This window comes from Stigmatopora nigra, chromosome 10 (assembly GCF_051989575.1).
Source record: "Stigmatopora nigra isolate UIUO_SnigA chromosome 10, RoL_Snig_1.1, whole genome shotgun sequence".
Lineage (NCBI taxonomy): Eukaryota > Metazoa > Chordata > Actinopteri > Syngnathiformes > Syngnathidae > Stigmatopora > Stigmatopora nigra.
This window is the reverse complement of record NC_135517.1, coordinates 14,406,981-14,424,017: the sequence shown is the minus strand read 5'-3', so window position 1 is coordinate 14,424,017 and position 17,037 is coordinate 14,406,981. Positions and strand designations below refer to the sequence as shown.

The 17,037-nt window shown below is 40.8% G+C and overlaps 2 protein-coding genes across 3 annotated transcripts in view; one reads left to right on the top strand and one right to left on the bottom strand.

Annotated features, from left to right (window-relative positions):
- LOC144203185 (metalloproteinase inhibitor 4-like) overlaps nt 1-17,037 on the top strand; it is a 37,042-nt gene that overhangs the window by 3,924 nt on the left and 16,081 nt on the right. The window lies entirely within an intron of this gene.
- Nucleotides 1,766-17,037, bottom strand: part of syn2b (synapsin IIb) — a 64,224-nt gene continuing 48,952 nt past the window's right edge. Inside the window, exons 7-13 of one of the 2 annotated variants that reach the window (XM_077726530.1) lie at nt 16,881-17,023; nt 16,021-16,095; nt 15,817-15,919; nt 13,899-14,078; nt 13,733-13,799; nt 8,853-9,597; nt 1,766-6,387 (exon numbers count right to left, since the gene is read on the bottom strand). In XM_077726530.1, the coding sequence (XP_077582656.1) occupies nt 6,231-6,387; nt 8,853-9,597; nt 13,733-13,799; nt 13,899-14,078; nt 15,817-15,919; nt 16,021-16,095; nt 16,881-17,023 (1,470 nt within the window). In that variant the 3' untranslated portion in view covers nt 1,766-6,230. Of the gene's footprint in view, nt 8,294-8,852; nt 9,598-13,732; nt 13,800-13,898; nt 14,079-15,816; nt 15,920-16,020; nt 16,096-16,880; nt 17,024-17,037 lie in introns of both variants that reach the window. The other variant, XM_077726531.1, reaches the window with a different exon arrangement.

Below are 17,037 nucleotides of genomic sequence, written 5' to 3'. Positions count from 1 at the left end.
TTTTTTTTTTACCCGTGGGTGGAATACTTTGAAAGTATTCTGTAATTTCCCGCTTGCATGAGACTCGCCTACGCACCTTTCAAATAAGGCAGCATACACTCATTTCAATAATCATGCCAAATTTGAGCATACATTCTGATCAAAGACAGTAAAGGCTTGATTTTCAGTTGCACCTAATGTCAATAATAGGACAGGGGAACCAAATGTAGTTATGGCAGCAGACACGGGCAGAGGAAGTGTTTATAAGCAGATGAGTTGTCAAGTAAGTAGGTTTGGTTGAGCAGGATACATCAAAGGCGAAGATCCATCAAGGGTGAACATAGTCCATCAGCAGCCAAGTTGTCAGAACAGCACGTTTGGTTGAGCAGAATATGGTCAAGGCAAAGATCGTTTATTTTTTGGTCTGCTTGGAAATCTGTCATGACTAAGCATTGTAATTGTGAAACTTGATGTAGTATACACATATATATATAAATGTCTACGTGCAAATGTCTCTTCAGGTTACGAAAAGCCTTTTGTATCTACATGAGAAAGAAATAACAAGTTACAAAAAAAGAAATTTAAGAAATTCAAACCCTCACTATGGTTGCGGGAGGTGCTGGAGCCTATCCCAGCTGACTTCGGGCCAAAGGCAGAGGACACTCTGAAATGGTGGCCAGCCAATCGCAGGGCACAAGGAGACAAACAACTGTTCAATTAGCTCACACACATACCTAGCGGCAATTTAGAGTGTCCAATCAGCCTATCATGCATGTCTTTGGAATTTACCCGGAGAAAACCCACACCGGCCTGGGAGAAAATGCAAACTCCACACAGGCGGGCCGACCTGTATTTGAACCCAGGTTTCCCACTGTGAGGCCGACGGGCTAACCACTCATCCATTGGGCTGAGGACACCGTGAACCGGGGACCAGCCAATCGCAGGGCACAAGGGGACAGACAACCATGCACACTCACACCTATACCCAGGGGCAATTTAGAGTGTCTAGTCAGCCTACCATGCATGTTTTTGGAATGTGGGAGGAAACAGGAGTACCCAGAGGAAACCCACGCAGCACCTGGAAGAAAATGCAAGCTCCACACGTTTGAACTGAGCTGGATTTGAACCCAGGACCCCAGAGCTGTGAGGCCAACGCGCCAACCACTCGCTCGACTGTTCAGTGTTTTCCCTGTTCCTCAGTGCAATTTGTTTATAGTTCATGTATATGGGAAATGTTGATTTTAGATATGAGTAAATGGACGTACGACTTTAGTCCTGGAACACATTAAGTTCGTATCTCAAGGTACCACTGTGTAATATATAGAGCCACCTCGGGGTATTGGGATTCACTCGCCTGACTTTGGTGGAGTCAGGCTTGGGCTCAATTCCCACCGGTGGCGGTATGATTGGGAGTGCAGACGGTCGTTTGTCTCTCTGTGTGCCCTATGACTGACTGGCGCCCAGTATAGGGTGCAGTCTGCTTTTCGCCCGAAGACAGCTGGGTTAGGCTCGAGCAACCCTTTCGAGGATGATAGGTATGGAAGATGAATGAATGTATAAAATATATATTTTTTATTTTACATTTGCTAATGTTGTTGTATTTAATATTACTTCAAATGTAAAAATGTGCAGCACCGAGTGTCCAATTGAGACACTACAAATCATTAACCCGTGCATAGTCCAATGATGAAGCTGGCTAGAGAAATTTCTGTATGTGTAGATTGCCCTCTGGTGCGCATTTAGGTAGGTACATGCTGCAACATAGAATTGATTTCAGTCGAGGAACTATGGAGCCACATCTCTTTATTAAGGTGAATCATCTGTACATAAATGACAACCTCAGTCACAAGTCATGCAAAGCGCTATTCTGCGGTTACAAATATAAACAGTCACTACAAAAACAATTTGTTACTAGATTGCTGTAAATATGAAGCCTCTGAAAAATAAATCGATCCATTTAATTACAAAATAAATAACTCTTCATATCACACATATAGAGGGGTGACACGTGTAGGTTAAAACCAGCATTAACTAACATCATTAAATTGACAAGCAACCATCATGTTATATGACTTATTTCCATTATTAAATGCTGAAACACACATTGCCCCATATTCCACTCTTTCTACGCAATTGTTTCATTTTTTGTCACCCGTCTGTATACACGGTTCATCCATCCATTCATACGAACAATAAGGTTACTTGTTGGCAACAAGATGAGGACTATACAGTAAAATGTCACGTTAACACACCAGTGCACAATAAACAGAAGAGGATGCCTCCGGCCTTTCTTTTATTTTAGAACTAGTCTTCTCTTACTGAGGTAGCACCCTTTCGTCTGGCTGAAATCAAGTTTAATTTCGCACATTTCAGAAAGATAATTGTTAGAAACCAAAGCTTTGAGATTCTCACATAGATGTTTTTTGACCAAATCATTTCTTGTTTGTTCCTTTCTTCTGCGTATTTTTTTCACCAATGAACTGATGGGGCCAAACCTATCACCTCTTCATGTGGGTCTCATGACGTGTTCTCAATTAAAATAAACTACACAAGCAAACACATTAATTTGTGTTCACCCTGAAGTCAAGTGAAACTGAACTACACGAGTTCATTTGTAAGCGTTTTTACAGATGTAATATATTCATACTTAAGTACTAGAAATTGGGCTAACAAAGCCGTTGGATCAGAATTCATCCCAAAGATTTTGTGACCCAAACCGCAGGCATGCAGTAGGCATCACTTTTCATGAAAACAAATAAAAAAGATTCAAGTGATTCCAACAATAGCATTCATAATTGACCCAGCAGTCTCCATAAATTAAGCAATTACACAACTGTATTAAATTTCCTGGTCAGACCCAATTCGTGCTTCAATAAAAGACGAAATCTGACCACGTTTGAATTCAGTTGCAATGGAGCTGTTTCACTCCTTATAAAGATAGCGTAGTAGAGAATTAGCATAACAATTCGCTAAGACTGTCTTGTTCACTCTTGAGATGAAGGTGAACCAAATCATAATAATGTGCATTGGAACTAGAACCACCTTATCAAGGTGTTCCATTTCCATATGTTGAAACAAATCAGGCAGAATAATTGCAGTCAGAACCAATTGCACCAAAGTTGGTTTAAATGACCCAAGTCAATCAAATTGTAGCAGCAATGGTTTACAAGATGACTAGCTTGAGAAGCAACTTAGTATTTTTCTGAGAATACCTCACAAAAGAAAATTGTGTTCCCACACACCATCTGCCCTGGCAGAGTGATCGGACTGGAGTCTTTCCTAATTAAAATCAAACTTGTGAACACAGCCAAAAAGAGTGCTAAACAAAGGAACTGTGCTCAGGTTTGCCTTATTATATCCAACCCTGAGTTTCAAGACAGCCTATCTCTTGTTGAGGTGAGAAATAGGGAGTAATAATGACTCTGGCTCCAATAATCTCTGGTATCATTTCGTCTAGCTCAACTTTGGTCCCAGTCTTTTGGATGGAAGACCATGAGCTTGTGTACTTATAACCTAAGTGTACCAATTGAGGAAAAGGAACAAGAATTGGTTCAAAGGGTGCTAGTGTGAAAGCCCCTTTATCTTCTTTCTCATGTTCCATGTCAAAACTGGAGAGTGGGTTTCCACTTTAAGCAATGTCAAAGGAAAATGTCTGAAAGATGCAATACTCACACATAGACTTTCATATTCGTAATGGCATAATGGGATGACACCGTTCAACAGTCATGTCAAAGAGTTATTGCACTACTGTCTCAATGTCTTCTTAGCGACAACTTACAACACTGTAGATAGCTACAGACTAGGTGAAACAAAAAGATCACCTGTCAACAGATATCTTTTTCCGCTTTGAAATGCATTCATTTCAATTTTTGATAGGGTGGACTGTTACGGATCTGATTACTTTAGGTTTAGGTCTTTCAACAGTCTAGACCAGGACTCCTCATCTAAATTGGCAAGATGTCCAGTATTTTAATCAGTTAAGTGGCCAAGGTTCCAACATAATAGTCGTCCAATGTGAATAACCAAATTAATACGCAATATTTTGTCTATTATTTCAAACAAATTTACCTGTAGGGGTACTAGATTTCGGAAAACCCATCCTAAAGATGTGCAATTTAGCTATTTGTTGAAAGGGGTGTTTAAAAATAAATAGCACTCTGTTGTTGACTCCAAACTCCAAACAATTTTGTGCAAACTTTTTTCATTCTAGGATTTACTAATCCTCAAAATCAATTAACTAATCTTTTGTTGTACTATAAACATCGTTTGTTTTTAAATAACTGCTTCACATTTGTGTGGCATGGAGTCAAACACCTCGTGGCACCTTTTAGCTATTAATCCATTCCAAGATTCCTCCACAACATTCCATAATTCATTTACAATATGATTGCTAAGTGTTGTTGGTTTTCTAAGAATCCACATACTGCACCAACTGATAAGCTTGTTAGATATGTGGCAATAAAAAACATACTGGAAATAATCTGATTCCTCACATCGGATTGCTATTATTTTGAACACTTCTGTACTTAAACAAAAACATCTTTGATTCACGCAAGAGTCGATAAAAGCCTTTTGTGGTTGTCCAAAACCCGCTGCAACTATAAACGCGCTGCTAGGTTTTGAAATATAACCGGTGTTGAACACTGATAATATCCTTGCTTCCTACTTATTTTCCATTTTCTTATTGTTGACCCTGACGAGGAGTTTGTGTCAAATGTTTTGTCCCTTGTTTCATAATGGCACTTGACATTGGTATTTTTAACAAGAGCTACAAACTCCATGTACTGCGGCCCTCTATCTCGGGACCCTTGGTCCAGAGGTGGGCAATAATGTGTGATGCTTTGGGTCCATGTTTTTGTTCCAACCAATCGAGCACAGTTTGGCTAATGAAGTTTCCACATAAACAAGAAACACCTTCCTGCAATCCATTGATTGGTTCCAACGCTTTTAATGGGTTGGAACGAAACTCTGCACCCACTGCGGCCCTGTGTGAGATAGTTTTCCCATCACTTCTAGACTGACGTACTGAAAAGCACTACCAAGGTGGATGCATTGCAGTTTTTAATAAGATATCCTGATTACTTGTGCTGGTGAAATTTAATAGCGCTAAAGATGACCATGTTTTTTGATTAACAACAACATCCAGAGTGAAAATCTGCCTGGATTTGTTTGGGGTTTTAGAAATAGAACAGAACCGGCCTTTTAAAATATGCAAAAATGCTTGAGTTGTATGCTGCTCTTTTATTGGACAGTCATTTTTAGGGTGGCTTGAGGGTGAAATGTGAATTGGAAGAGTTGGTCCCCTTGTTTGTAAGTAATTGATGAATGAATTTCAAGTTGCATCTGGTCTGCACAGCTAACGAACAATACTGTGAGCTGAAAACACGATAAGGCTACAACATCTAGAGAAAAGAGAGATAGAGGCAACGAAAGGCTGTCAACACTGATAGAGCTCCTGACATCTCCAAAGGTAACACTGGACCCTCTTTGAGGAGTCATGCAACACACGCACACACACTTCCATGCACACACACACTTGTACATAGACGCACAAAAACAGAAAATGTTTGCAGACCTCCTGACACCGAGACACCAAGAGTAGATTTGCTCTTAAACACAAACTTGATGTGTTTTTTCCCCTTACAACTTTTAAAATCACACACAAGTTTCACTTAGGGGCACCAAAAGTGTATTTGCCTGAAGAAACACAAAGGAAACCATCAAATATATTACTAAATAGTTAAAACGCTTATAAGTCCCGTCACTTCGTGAACAAGTTATGTCACTGATAAAAGCTACTGGCTTTATATTTGTCTGTCTAACTATATACTGTATGTTTACTGCATATATACTCTATTCTATGTACATTCTGTCTCCATATATCATAATAATTTCATATAACTCTTGTGTTTTAATGTCCTTTGAGAAAAAAAAACATTCTATTCTGTACTAAGATATGGTATGCTATGATAAACTATGTTGTACTACCCGAGGGCGCATCAGTGACATAACTCATTATTCCATCTATTCTGGCACAGCTACATGCACTTAAAATCTGAGCTGGGGGAAATCGCAGTTCACTCACAGAGACAGGTTGACACGCAGGACTAACAGATTAACGTACAAAGGGAATAGAGTACACTTAAAATTTAAAACACTCATCTATGACTGCGCCATATTGAAATATCAGTCAAGTCATCGCTGGCCAATGAGGAGTGGGAAAGGGGTAGAAGAGGGCAGGAGGTCGGTGTCTAGTCAGAGAAAAGGCTGGCGAAGGACTTTCGGATGTTGCGAATGGTCTCGGCCTTAGCCTCATCTTGGCCATCGCCGCCTCCAGAGCCGGACACGCCACGGAAGAAGGAGGAGTCACTGAAGGCGTTGAAGGCATTGGTCAGTGACTGGGATTTGCTGGGAGTTGAGGAGAGAGAACAGGGTGGAGGACAGGATGTGTGGAAGGAAGATGGGAGATTGTCCAGTTAAACAGAGAAAAATTGAAAAAGTACAGGAGACCACCGTTAAACTACAGTATCTCGTGAAAGTATAAGCCCCCCTTGAATTTTTCAACCTTTTGCCACTTTTCAGGCTTCTAACATAAAGATATAAAAATATTTTTTCTTTCAAGAATCGACAAGTGGGATACAATTGCGAAGTGGAACAGAATTTATTGGATATTTCAAACTTTTTAGCAAATAAAAACCCTAAAAGTAGGGCGTGCTTTATTATTCGATCCCTTTACTTTCAGTGCAGCAAACTCACTCCAAAACTTCAGTGAGGATCTCTGAATGATCCAATGTTGCCTGATGAGTACAATCCACCTGTGTGTATTCATGTCCCTGTATAAATGCACCTCCTTGTAATAGTCTCAGGGTTCTGATTAAAGTGCAGAGAGATCATGAAGAAACAGGAATACACCAGGCGGGTCCGAGATACTGTTGTGAAGAAGTTTAAAGCCAGATTTGGATCCAAAAAGATTTCCCAAGCTTTAATCATCCCAAGAAACACTGTGCAAGCAATCACATTGGATGGAAAGAGTACCAGATCATTGCAAATCTACCAAGACCCATGGTAAAACTAAACTTTCACTTCGAACAAGGGGAAGACTGAACCGAGATGCAGGCAAGAGGCCCATGATCACTCCAAATGACCTGTAGAGATCTACTACTGTGGAGGAAGAGTCCATAGGACAACAATCAGTCGTACAGCACACAAATCGGGCCTTTATTAAAGAGTGGCAAGAAGGAAGCCATTTTTCAAAGATATTCATAAAAAGTCTCGACCTGAATACAATTGAGAATCTGTGGGCAGAGCTGAAGACTGCTGCTATCCAACCTCACTGAGCTGGAGCAGTTTTGAAGGGTGGATTGGGCAAGAGTATTAGTCTATCAATGTACAAAACTAATAGAGACATACCCACGCAACTTGCAGCTATAATTGCAGGAAATTGTACAAAGATTTAATGCAACGAAGGGCGAATAATATTCACGTCCCACTTTTCAGGTTTTTATTTTTTTAAATATCCAATACATTTTGTCCGACTTCACAATTCTGCCCCACTTGTTGATTCTTGAATTTTATTATTTTAAAAAATATATTTATGTTTGAAGCCTGAAATGTGGCAAAAACAAAACTTTTTCCAATGCATTTGAGCCAAAAGTCAAGGAAGACTTTGCGCAAGGTCAAATATGTTTTGGGAATAATGTCATCATTAAAGGAATACATTTGTAATACAATGGCACCTCTACCTATGAATGTCCCTACATCCGTTCAAGTTATGCAAAGCCTTCATGGAAAAAAAAATTGTCACGATGTGAAAAAAATTCAAGCTATGAAATGTCAAACGAAATCAAACACCTCCTGAAACGTACATACATTTCTCGTATTTTTTTTTAAATTGTCCACTGTATTATAAAAAAAAATGTTGTTTTATGGTAATGCTGCATATTTGGCTTAAATACACAGAAAAAATGTGTGGTATTAATTATTCTTTGTATTTTGCTTCAAGATGGCCCTGCGGCTGAGTGGTTAGCATGTCGGCCTCATAGCTCTGGGCTCCTGGTTTCTAATCCAGGTCGGTCCAACTCTGTGAAGTTTGCATGTTCTCTGCATGGGTTTCCTCCGGGTACTCCGGTTTCCTCCCACATTCCAAAAAAATGGATGTTAGGGTTATTGGACACTCTAAATTGCCCCTGGGTATGGATGTGAGTGTGCATGGTTGTCCTTCTCCTTGTGCCCTGCGATCGACTGGTCACGGATTCAGGGTGTCCCCCGCCTCTGGCCCGGAGTCAGCTGGGAAAGCTCCAGCACCCCCGTGACCCTAAAGAGGATAAAGCGGTTCAGAAAATGAATGACTGGATGACTCGTTACCGGACTGCAATTGTAATCTCTTCCTTGGAGCGAAAAAATAAATACATTAAATCAGACATAGACTTTGTCGTCATCATTGACTTGACCATAGCCTAATTGTCATCATACCCAGCTGCGTATGACGAAATTGGTAAAATAACAACGCATATACGAATATGAACCAATGCTTATTGCATATATTTCAATAGAAGTGTGTCTCCCATTTCATATTGTTTTACCTCTTCTGTCATATTCTGCCTTTGTGTAGTATGTAAAAAATTTGCACGTCTGCATTCTGTTGAGTTTCGGTTTCCTCTGTCCTCCCACTGTATGTGACACTTTCTTTTTCATATTCATTTGGTGGGTTGAAACTGAAAACAAACCCCTGGTGTATTTCTTATATACTTGTCCAATAGAGATGATTCTTTCATATTTATGATGGATTTGTTTAGGTTTCAAATTAAATGGATGTTTTAGCATAGTCACTATTGTTTTAGCATAGTCACTATTGGGATCTACATGGATCTTACTTGAGCAGAGGGTGGGTTTTTGGTTGGGACGCTTGCTCGTCGTCCTGGTCCTCAGAAGGCTCCATGGCAGTTTCGGGTTCGGTATCCTGGGATGGAGAAGTGAGCTTTGCTTGAGGCTGTGCCTTAGCTGGAGACTGCACATTAGGCAGAGATTGACTGGCTTTGGCTGGAGACTGGACCTGCGTCTCGCCGGTAGATGGGGCGGTGTCCAAGTCCTCGCCAGGCTTGGGGTTGTGAGGTGTGGCCTGAGAGTTGGATGAGACTCTGGGAGGAGGAGGCGTTCTAGGTTTTGGCTGCAGCTGCGGCTTGGAGTTCCTGCGGACAGGAGGGATGGGCTTGGCAGGCGGAGTGGGTTTAGGTGGCAGGTCCTTTGGCTTTCCAGGAGCTTGGGCTGGAGAACCTGGGGGCTGAGGCTTGGGCTGCTCTGTGGTGGGGGCTGACACTGTATGAGAGGTAGCAGCCGAGGCTGTGGTTGAAGCCGGTGCTGCCGAGACTGCAGGCGAACACTGAGGAGGTTTTTCTGGGGTGGAAGCAGAAGCTGAAGTGGGTTTTGTGATGGACGGAGCTCTTGTCATGGGGGGAGGCCGCTGCACAGGAGGCTTTGCAATCGATCCAGACTTTTGGACTGGGCTTGGCTTCTGCACTTGAGCCGGTTTCTGGGCCTGGGCAGGCTTTGATGGACTCTCGGAAGACTTTTTGAATGTGTCTGACGATGACTCAACACTCTGTGTTTTGACTGATGGACCTAGAAATGGACATAGTAATAAAAAATATCAAACAAGGTGTGGAATTGTTTACACAAATACTATATCCACTGTTTTAGTTTTAAGATAATTTGTACTTGGGACAGCAATGTGACAGCAATGTGATTTTTGTTAATTTTTTCAGTAATTTTATTTAAGAAGCAAAATCTTTACACTCTGAGCTACTTTTTCCCTCCTATCTTATTGTTTTAGTAATCTACTTTGTCAGAGAGTTTTATCACGTCTCTGCTTTCATTTAAAGTGTGGCAAGAATAAGGAAGGGACTCGATAGACTTTAGAGTTGCATGATGGGGCTGTGGTTTACTCGATGAGCTTCAGTGAATGTAGGCGCTGAATCAATTCCTGCTGGTGGCAGTATGATTGTGTACTCCACACTGCTGGAGCCTATGCCAGGTGACTTCGGGCAAAGGGCAGACTACGCCCTAGTTTGGTTGCTAGTCAGCCATATGGCACACAGAGGGACAGACGACCATCCGCACTCACAATCAGACCGCCACCAGTAGGAATCGAGTCCACACCCACAACATCAGGCGGCTCGTAGAAAGATGATTCTCAATGAATTTGCTTTCGATCCAGAAATGTTTGCATATCTTTATTAGGTATAGCCGAAATGTTATCCCTATTCTATTGTAAGTTACTTAGGGTCACTTTACCTAGGAGTTACAAATAAAAATGTGCAAAAGTTACATATAAATAGAATTATATCAAGAGTGATTAATTAACTGAAAATGTAATTTCAGTTGTCTGTAGGCTAGGTGTTAGCCTGTATAGGGCAGGTTTCAGCTGGTAGTAGCACAGGCATGCTTTGTTCTCAGTTGTGAGCTGTCAATCAAGAGATTACGTGCTTTGACTTGAAAGCAGTGCTTAAATTAAAAGCTTTAGCAGGCTAATGATTAGCATTATTAGTGATGGTTCTTTTGAGCATATTTTGTTTTGGCCTGTGAGGTTGTTATTATTTTTTTTTGTATTTAATTTATATAGTGTACATTGCATTGCAATACAAAAGTGCCCTGTGCCCTGCGATTGGCTGGCCACTTATTCAGGATGTCCCCTGCCTGGTGACCATACAGTGGGGAAAATAAGTATTTAGTCAACCACCAATTGTGCAAGTTCTCCTACTTGAAAAAAATAGAAAGGCCTGTAATAGTCAACATGGGTAAACCTCAACCATGAGAGACAGAATGTGGAAAAAAAAACCTGAAAATCACATTGTTTGATTTTTAAAGAATTTATTTGTGAATTAGAGTGGAAAATAAGTATTAGGTCACCGACAAACAAGCAAGATTTCTGACTGTCAAAGAGGTCTATCTTCTAACGACGTCAAACAATGTTCCTACTCGTTACCTGTATCAATAGCATCTGTTTTACCTCATTATCGGTATAAAAGACACCTGTCCACAACCTCAGTCTATCACACTCCAAAGTCCATGATAGGTTCATAAATAAATAAATAGAATAAACCCAACAGTCCACTATGGCCAAGACCAAAGAGCAGTCATAGGACACCAGACACAAAACTGTAGACCTGCACCAGGGTGGAAAGACTGAATCTGCAATAGGTAATATGCTTGGTTTAAGAAATCAACTGTGGGAGCAAATATTAGAAAATGGGGGACATACAAGACCACATGGAGGGACCTAGTGAATGACCGAAAGAGAGCTGGGACCACAGTAACAAAGGCTACTATCAGTAACACAATGCGCCACCAGGAACTCAAATCCTGCACTGCCAGACTTGTCTCCCTGCTGAAGCCAGTACACATCCAGGCCAATGTTCCCTCTAAGCTGCGCGCGTGCGCAATTGCGCATTACTCTCGTCTTCTCTGCGCAGCAGCAATCATATGGCACGCAGTAAATAAAATCCAAACTTGTTTTTATTTTTAATTTTTATTTTGACCCCTTACCCCATGATGGCGCCGTTTATGCGGCAGCCAGTGGCAGTAGCTCGGTCCACTTTTATGTTTTTTTGCATGATTTACATTAAAAGTTAGAGGGAACATTGACATGCACCTGCTTATAGCAGGTGTTATACTGGTGTTCCCATAGCGAGCAATGATGTTGTCGCTCACATTGGTATTCAGTGCACTCAGGGAGGTTGTCTTTCTACCCAGACCAACAAAAAATTAAAGGGAACATTGATCCAGACCCATCTGCGGTTAACTAGAGAGCATTTGGATGATGCAGAAGAGGACTGGGAGAGTGTTTTATGGTCAGATGAAACCAAAATAGAACTTTTTGGTACAAACACAGGTTCTCGTGTTTGGAGGAGAAAGAATACTGAATTGCATCCGAAGAACACCGTAACCACTGCGAAGCATGGGACCATACCCACTGTGAAGCATGGGACCATACCCACTGTGAAGCATGGGACCATACCCACTGTGAAGCATGGGAACATACCCACTGTGAAGCATGGGGGTGGAAACATCATGCTTCGGGGCTTATTTACTGCAAAGGGACCAAGACAACTGATCTGTGTAAAAGAAAGAATGAATAGGGCCATGTCTTGAGAGATTTTAAGTGAAAATTTCCTTCCATCAACAAGCACATTGAAGATGTGATGTGGCTGGGTCTTTCAGCATGACAATGATCCCAAAAACAGAGCCAGGGCAACAAAGGAGTGGCTTGGTAAGAAGAATTTCAAGGCCCTGGAGTGGCCTAGCCAGTCTCCAGATCTCAACCCCATAGAAAATCTGTGGAGGGAGTTAAAAGTCTGTGTTGCCCAATCACAGCCCCAAAACTTCCCTGCTCTAGAGGAGATCTGCATGGAGGAATGGGCCAAAATACCAACAACAGTGTGTGAAAAGCTTGTGAAGTTACAGAAAACGTTTGGCCTCTGTTATTGCCAACAAAGGGTACACAACAAACTATTGAGATGAACTTTTGGTATTTACCAAATTCTTATTTTCCACCATGATTTGCAAATAAATTCTTTAAAAATCAAACAATGTATTTTTCAGTTTTTTCCCCACATTCTGTCTCTCATAGTTGAGGTTTACCCATGTTGACAATTACAGGCCTCTCTAATCTTCTCAAGTAGGAGAACTTGCACAGTTGGTGGTTGACTAATTACTTATTTGCCCCACTGTATATATCTGGGACAGGATTCTGCACCCCCCATGACCTTTATGGGGATAAGCAGTCTAGGAAATGAATGAATGAGTGAATGCAATGCAAAATATTGCTACGCTTCATGTCATGTCTTTGTTCATTTTTATGACCAAATTCAAATAAAGATTTCAATCAATCACTCAATTGATAAAGAAATGGATACTGAAACAAAAAAGGAAGATCTAACTTGCAGACATCCGAATTACTCAGAGTTATCCTCTGTGATGAAAAGCCAGAATAATCCCAGAGAGTAGCTGGATTTATGGAATCAGATTTGTGTTAAAACGATTCAAACAACTTTTGGCATCAAGCAAAACTTTCCAAGTTGCAACTGAGAAAAAAAAAGTCTTTAATGAAATGTATGCAAACAAAGTTATCTAAAAAGTTGACTTCATTGGTCAAATGGGTTTCCTGTGCCTTTTTCGGTGGCCTGGGAAATCTATTTGACCAATGAGGACACCTTTCCCTTAAAGCACGTACACCAGTAATATTTGATTAGAAGTCGTAAAAGGATAAACTGGGAGTGCAATAGAAAAGCAAGGCAATAAGAAAGAGAATTGTGTTTCGTAAGCAAAAATGCAGGTGGCACAAGTAAGAAAGTTTGACATCAAGAGCAGAAGTCTGTCAGTAAGAACATAAAAACTTGGAAATATTTTTTGTGTGCAGTTCAACTTTTTAGAAGACTTTGTTTGCTTGAGTTGCATTATTTTGCTTAGTCTTTGTTCAACTTGTGAAGTCTTGTTTGATGCCAAAAGCATTTTGGCACAAATCTGATTTCATATGATTTTTTATTGAGTATTGCGGCTGCCTGGCGACCGATTGTTAGCACGTCGGTCTCACAGTTCTGGGCTCGATTTTTTTTAAATTTCCATTCATTCATTGGAAAAATTAGTTTTGATTGTGGATAGAGAATGAATTAATTTCAGACGTCAAGACACAGCTGTCAAAGTTGTCGAACACGAAAAAAATGCTTTTCAGTATTGATTCATTCAGGTTTCATAAAACCTTGAAGTTGAGGATGTTGGCTGGTGGCTTTGCTTGAATCTGGTACACCCTCTTTAACACCAACACTCTGGAAGAGAGCAATTGGAAAATAAATTACTGCCAATGAAACTGAAACAAAATCCCCAATACCCTGTATTGTCCGTAGTACAATTATAACCTCCAGTACCTGCGTGGGTGCAGAAGAGGGGCTCATTTTCTGGCCTTTAGGGGAGCGACTTGGTGAGCGGGAAACAGAGGACTTTTTTGCAGCTAGGACCTGGCTCATCTTAGCCAGTACCACATCCGATATTAGCTGGCGATCGTCTGCCTGGTGATCGCCAACAAGCTGCATTGATGAGCCCATCACCTGGGAACACAATCAAATTGAGTTCCCATCCAATTAACCAGCTGTATTTATTTGAGTATGACGTGCACACGTGTATGACGCACACCCATAATTTGTGACTAAATATTGTTTTTTTTCCACTTTTTCTCAGCTCACATGAAAGGTTCCACTGGCACTGGTAACTGGGAAATGCTGAACAGATGTCACCATGACAAAACATTTATTCACAACATATGCTTTGGAAACCTGGTAAAACACATTACTACCAGTATGAACACAATTCTCTAATGGAATTTCTAATTTAAATCCTTAAAGTCTATTACATCATCATTATATTTAAAATGTTTCAAAATCTGATTTATCATCATCATCAGATTCACCCAAAAATTGATTCCATTCTTCCTGAGCAAGGATAGCGCTGCCTGGGCAGACTCAAGTGAGCGGCTGCCCCGCTAACATTTCTCTGGAGCAACTTTTTTTATTATGCCCTCCCCTATAAATTTGCCGAAGGCTATTTGGAGGGGTCTGGCTTTTGTAAAAGAATGCAGATTATTGCCACCTGGCGGACAAAGACAGGTTTTACGTCTCCCATCATAACGGCTGCGGAGAGGACTTTTTCACCAGAAAGGTCAGTTTTCACAGGGATTCGTATGTCATTGTAAACAAACTCAGCTTTCCCACAAAATGAGATAAGCCACTTGTGGAAGACTTCCTGTATGTGGTCCCAGTTTTTGTCCAACTTTCTTACGTCTTTTCGAATCTGTATCCGTTTTAGCTACTGCAACCAAGATGGCGCCGTTCAAGCGGCAGCCGGCGGCGGCGGTAGCTCCGTCTACTCTTCCTCGTTTTGTGGTTTTACTGCTTTTATGTCTTAATGATTTGATGATTCCATTTAATTTGATTTGCTTTGTACTTCGTGCTTTTCCTTTGCTGTTCTGTCTAATCACCCTCTCGCTACTGCCACAATGAAATTTATCGAATATGGGATGCATAAAGTTATCCATCCATCCATTATTAATGATTTACAGAAAGAGGGAAGTACTTTTGTCATTAATAGATGAGAAATGGGAAGTACTTTTGTCATTAATAAATCACATTTAAACAACATTTTAGGTTCATTTGAGTTTCAATTGGATTTATTTAATAAGGGACAGCACATATTAAAGAACATATTTATATTCATGTTAATGAACATATATTTAAAAAAAAACACACACACAAACACACACACAAGCACACATGCACACCTCCACGAAAACCCCAACAAAACATGACATTTAAAGGGGCTCCCTTTTTCCATCAGAAATCTGCTTTTAGAAGTAAAAGCTGCAGCTGACACTTGCCGCTGAGAGGGTGAGATCCCTCAGAACTTCTCCCCTTGAAAAGCTCAGGCTTGGTCGTCATGGCAATAAGAGCCACATTCCCCATTGGACAGCAAGTGTTTAGGGCAGATTGGGGGATATCTCGTTTGTGTGGGAAGACAAAAAAAACTGACCAAGATTCTTGAGTCTCGGCATATTTTAAGGAAAATCTGTCATGTAAATTTTATTATAATACATTAGGGCAGTTTGTGTGTATGCATTGTGTGAAATGTCTTCTTTCATATTTGATATTCAATTTAGCCCATCTACTGAGGTTATGTTCAACAGGAAGCAAATCTATTGGTCCTATGAGTTTAAATGAGGCCATTTGTTCTTCTGATGCTGTGTGCAAATTACAATTATAAGTCACCAAATGGTCCCATCGGCAATTCCCTCACCTCGGTGATATAGTCGTTGCCATCTTTACCGCAAATGGCCTTAACAGCACAGATGTCCAGGCCACCGAATATTTCTGAGCAAGCATCGACCCACAATTTATACCTGCGATGGATACAAACATCCAACAATGGCAACGTGTTAGAGCAGTTTAACTCGGACACGATTCACAAAAGCTTCCTGAGCAATAATAACGCTGTGCTTACTTGTCAGTCATAGCCACTTGCTCTAACATGGCTGAACCTGTGTTGCTCTTCCAATTACCAGAGATAGATGTTCGCCTGCAACAGGAGCATATTTCATTTTTAGTGAATGCAACCTCCAATTACGAATAATCTCATCACAAACACACAATCGTGCATACAAGAATTACATCATATAATTTATTGAGTGGTTAGCGTCTCGGCCTCACAGTTCTCGGGTAGTGGGTTCGAAACCAGGTTGGTCCACCTGTGTGGAATTTGCATCTTGATCCCAAGGCTGCATGGGCTTTCTGTGGGTACTACGGTTTCCTCTCACATTCCAAAGAGGGTACAAACTTTGTAGATTGATTGAAGACTCTAAATTGCCCCTAGGTATGAGTGTGAGGGGCTGTTTGTCTCTTCGTGCCCTGTCATTGGCTGGCCACCAATTCAGGGTCTCCCCCACCTTGTGCCTGATGTCAGCTGAGGTAGACTCCAGTACCAACCAAGACTAACAACACAATTCTTTACTATGGTGTAATTCTAATGCAAGACTTTTCTTACTTTGTAGACCCTACTTGTTTCAATATGCAACATCTCACTTATGCGTTTTATATTTTTATTTGAATTTTTATTGACTATTTTTATTTTGTTTCTAACTGCCATTAATGTGATGAAAATTACTGTGTTGAATTGTGCTATAGAAATAGCGTTGCTTAGTGTTAATTATTATATGAATATAAATATCCATTGAAGCGTAAATAGTTAATAAATGCCTCTGAAAGGGCCTGTCGAATTAAGCAATATTGGATCCTTAGAGGCAGGCAGATTCTTAATAAAGTTCTTGCGTTTGCATTAGAACTCAACAGCTCTTCACTACTTACATGTAAGCCTTATAGTCGACGCCAATCTTCTGCACTCTGATGTCATACTTGGCGTCTATGAACGGCTCTGTCGTGCAGTAGGTTTGAGTGATGGCCACCACGCTGGCGATATCCTGGAAGTCGCTCAAGTTATCCACTTTGACCTGAGGAACACGTA